We start from the raw sequence: 2,522 nt of genomic DNA on the forward strand, positions 1-2,522 counted from the left end.
CTGGATGCCTCTTATAGACCAGAGGCCCCAACGAGGGGCACTAGGTTTTGAAAGTTCTGAAATTTGCTCCCTAAGAGTCCGGAGACTGAGGCTGGCCACTGCAAGCCGGAGTTATATTTGAGCCAGCATAGATCTTCCTTGCTCTTGGCGTCATTAAACACGAGAAAACCAATGGCAAACGCTGGAAAACAGCCACCCCACCCTTGTTTCAAAAATAGGGCCCATCTGTCCTGGCAGGCTTAAAGTGGCTCTGGCCCTGAGGCAGGGGCCTGACCAGGATGACCTCGAAATCCCCTCCCAGCTCTAGGATTTCATGATTCCATGACATGGTCAGCAGTCCAGAGTGGCAGCATGAGGCCATCCTTCGAGGACAGCAAGAGAAGCTCCAAATCATCTATCTCCTAAAACACAGAGCGAGAAGGGAGAGGCCCCTGGTGGCAGGCGGGGACCAGGCAGCAGGAGAGGGAAGGGCAGCGTCCTGCAGGGATTAGCCCTCCCTGGCCTCTTACTTTTTCAGAGGAGGAGATGGGGTGGGGTTGGACCAGGCAGGGAAGAGGCAAGGGTCTGGACATTCCACCCATATCAGACCCAAAAGACAAGGGCAGCTGAGGGGCCCGGGCTGGAAGGAGGGCAGGCAGCTGTTTGATGGGTAGGATGTGCTTAAACACTGCTCTCTTTTCACTAGGCAGACATGGAAAATCCGCATCAAGCTGGTAGCAGTAGGGGAGAGAAGTCAGAGCCTTCCTTCTGACTAGCGGGGTGGGGTGGAGTGAGTCCTGGGGAGCCAGGGGACAATGGAGACGGGCACTGCCCCTGGCTGGGTCCAGGGTCAGGAGGTGGGGTTAAGTGGATGGGACATCTCTTTGGCCTGGTAAGGCCTTTGTCTCTGAGAAGTACCCACGTTTGGGCCAGGAAGAGTGGGAACCCCCATCCCTTCTTCCCTTGTGGGGTGGATGAGGAGCGTCTGTACTTTCAGAGAGGACCCAGGCCAAATGCCTCGAAAAGTTCTGATCTCATAATCCAGCCCCATCAGCGGGCTTATCATGCCACCTGGCCCTCACCCCAATTTGGGGTTCTTAAAGTCAGGATCCACTTACTAACAGGGTTACCTAGAGCCCCTACTTCTCACCAAGGCCCCCGTCTAGGCAGGCAGAGCAGGTGTGGTGAGAATTCATCCTTAGCAGGCTACAGGGGAGGCCAGATTCACCCTGATGATGTGACATTGTCTGTCAGGGGTCAATAGACAAACCCAAGATGCTACCCTGACCCCACCGCTTACAAGCTGTGTGATCTTAGGCCCGTCCCGTCATCCCTCTGAGTCTCAGTTTCCCCATCAGCTGGTGATAGAATAGTAACTACCTCCTTGATTTGTAGCAGGAATTAAAGGAGTTGGCCCACAGGGGACACCCAGTGAGGAGTGCAGCACACAATGTGTATAGCATTGCACCCATGCTAAGATACAGTTTCTAGTATCAGGGTGCATTGTATGGTTGATGGTTAGCATTTTGATATGACTTCAAAAGAAGGTGTGTCTCTGCTTGGAATTTCACCATTAGAGATTCAGTCTTTGTGGTCTTCTGGAGTACCTGCTTCAAGGGGGAATGGAAATTTCCAAATGTGGGCTAAAGCTAAAAGGAAAAGAAGGTACTGCCCCACTTCTAGGTGGACCCCTTGGTCTCAGTCATCATGATGATCTGGCCTTATGCCCTATCTCTTATGCTTTCCCTGATGCATTATGAAGAAGAGGCTGTCAGTTTTCCAGTTTGAGAATCCCTGGGCCTGGGAGGAGGACGGGGAGAGGAGCAGAGCATGGACCCCCTGGGGGCAGAGGGAACACCTGGAGAGAAAGCCTGGAGGGTGGCGGCAGGGAACCCAGTTGAGCTGAACTAACTCTGTCCCTGCCAGGCCCCGATAACCAGTAACCAATCTCCAGACACTGTCACTGCTCAGCCACGAAGCTTTGTGAACCCCGCCAGGATGATGTCTGGATACCAGGCGAGCCATTCCAACACTGACGGCCGCTTGGGCCATCCCAACAACACATCCTTTCCAGCCCGAATTCCAGGCTGGACCAAATGCACCCTCCTGAATGAGGCTAAGAGCCTCAAGTGCCTCCATACCCAGCGTGGCTCTGGCTCAGAGTCCAGCAGCTGCAGCAGCTGCTCTGAGCAGCTCTTCAACCCCAGCCCCACTAGGCTTCCGCTAGGGAGAATCTGCATGGGCCGGCCCTACGACTCCAAGTACACAGAAACAAGTCACCTGGTGAGCCCCAAGGTGGCCAGAAAGCCTGCTTTCCACGGCAGCCCCTGCTGCCTGCTCTGTAGGGATTGTCCCTCGGACTCCTCTAGCCCCACCTTCCTAGACCAGCTCATCCAAGGCATCAACTACCTGGACCGATCCCCCAATGCCTGTAACAGCTGCCATAAGACATTGCAGAGCCTGCCAAAGCTTGCAGCCAACTATCTGGAAAGGGCTGCCAGCTCCCTCAACCTAGACCACCAAGACCACCCCTTGCCCCAAAG

The 2,522-nt window shown here is 54.6% G+C and overlaps 1 protein-coding gene across 1 annotated transcript in view; it reads left to right on the forward strand.

The window, feature by feature from the left end:
* Nucleotides 1–1,977: 1,977 nt before the first annotated feature.
* The window catches only part of HSPG2 (heparan sulfate proteoglycan 2), a 142,339-nt gene continuing 141,794 nt past the window's right edge, over nt 1,978–2,522 (forward strand). The window contains exon 1 of the mRNA XM_011990146.1: nt 1,978–2,410. Within this exon, the coding sequence (XP_011845536.1) occupies nt 1,978–2,410 (433 nt within the window). The remainder of the gene's footprint in view (nt 2,411–2,522) is intronic.

The sequence above is a fragment of the Mandrillus leucophaeus genome, unplaced genomic scaffold (genome assembly GCF_000951045.1).
Source record: "Mandrillus leucophaeus isolate KB7577 unplaced genomic scaffold, Mleu.le_1.0 Scaffold370, whole genome shotgun sequence".
Lineage (NCBI taxonomy): Eukaryota > Metazoa > Chordata > Mammalia > Primates > Cercopithecidae > Mandrillus > Mandrillus leucophaeus.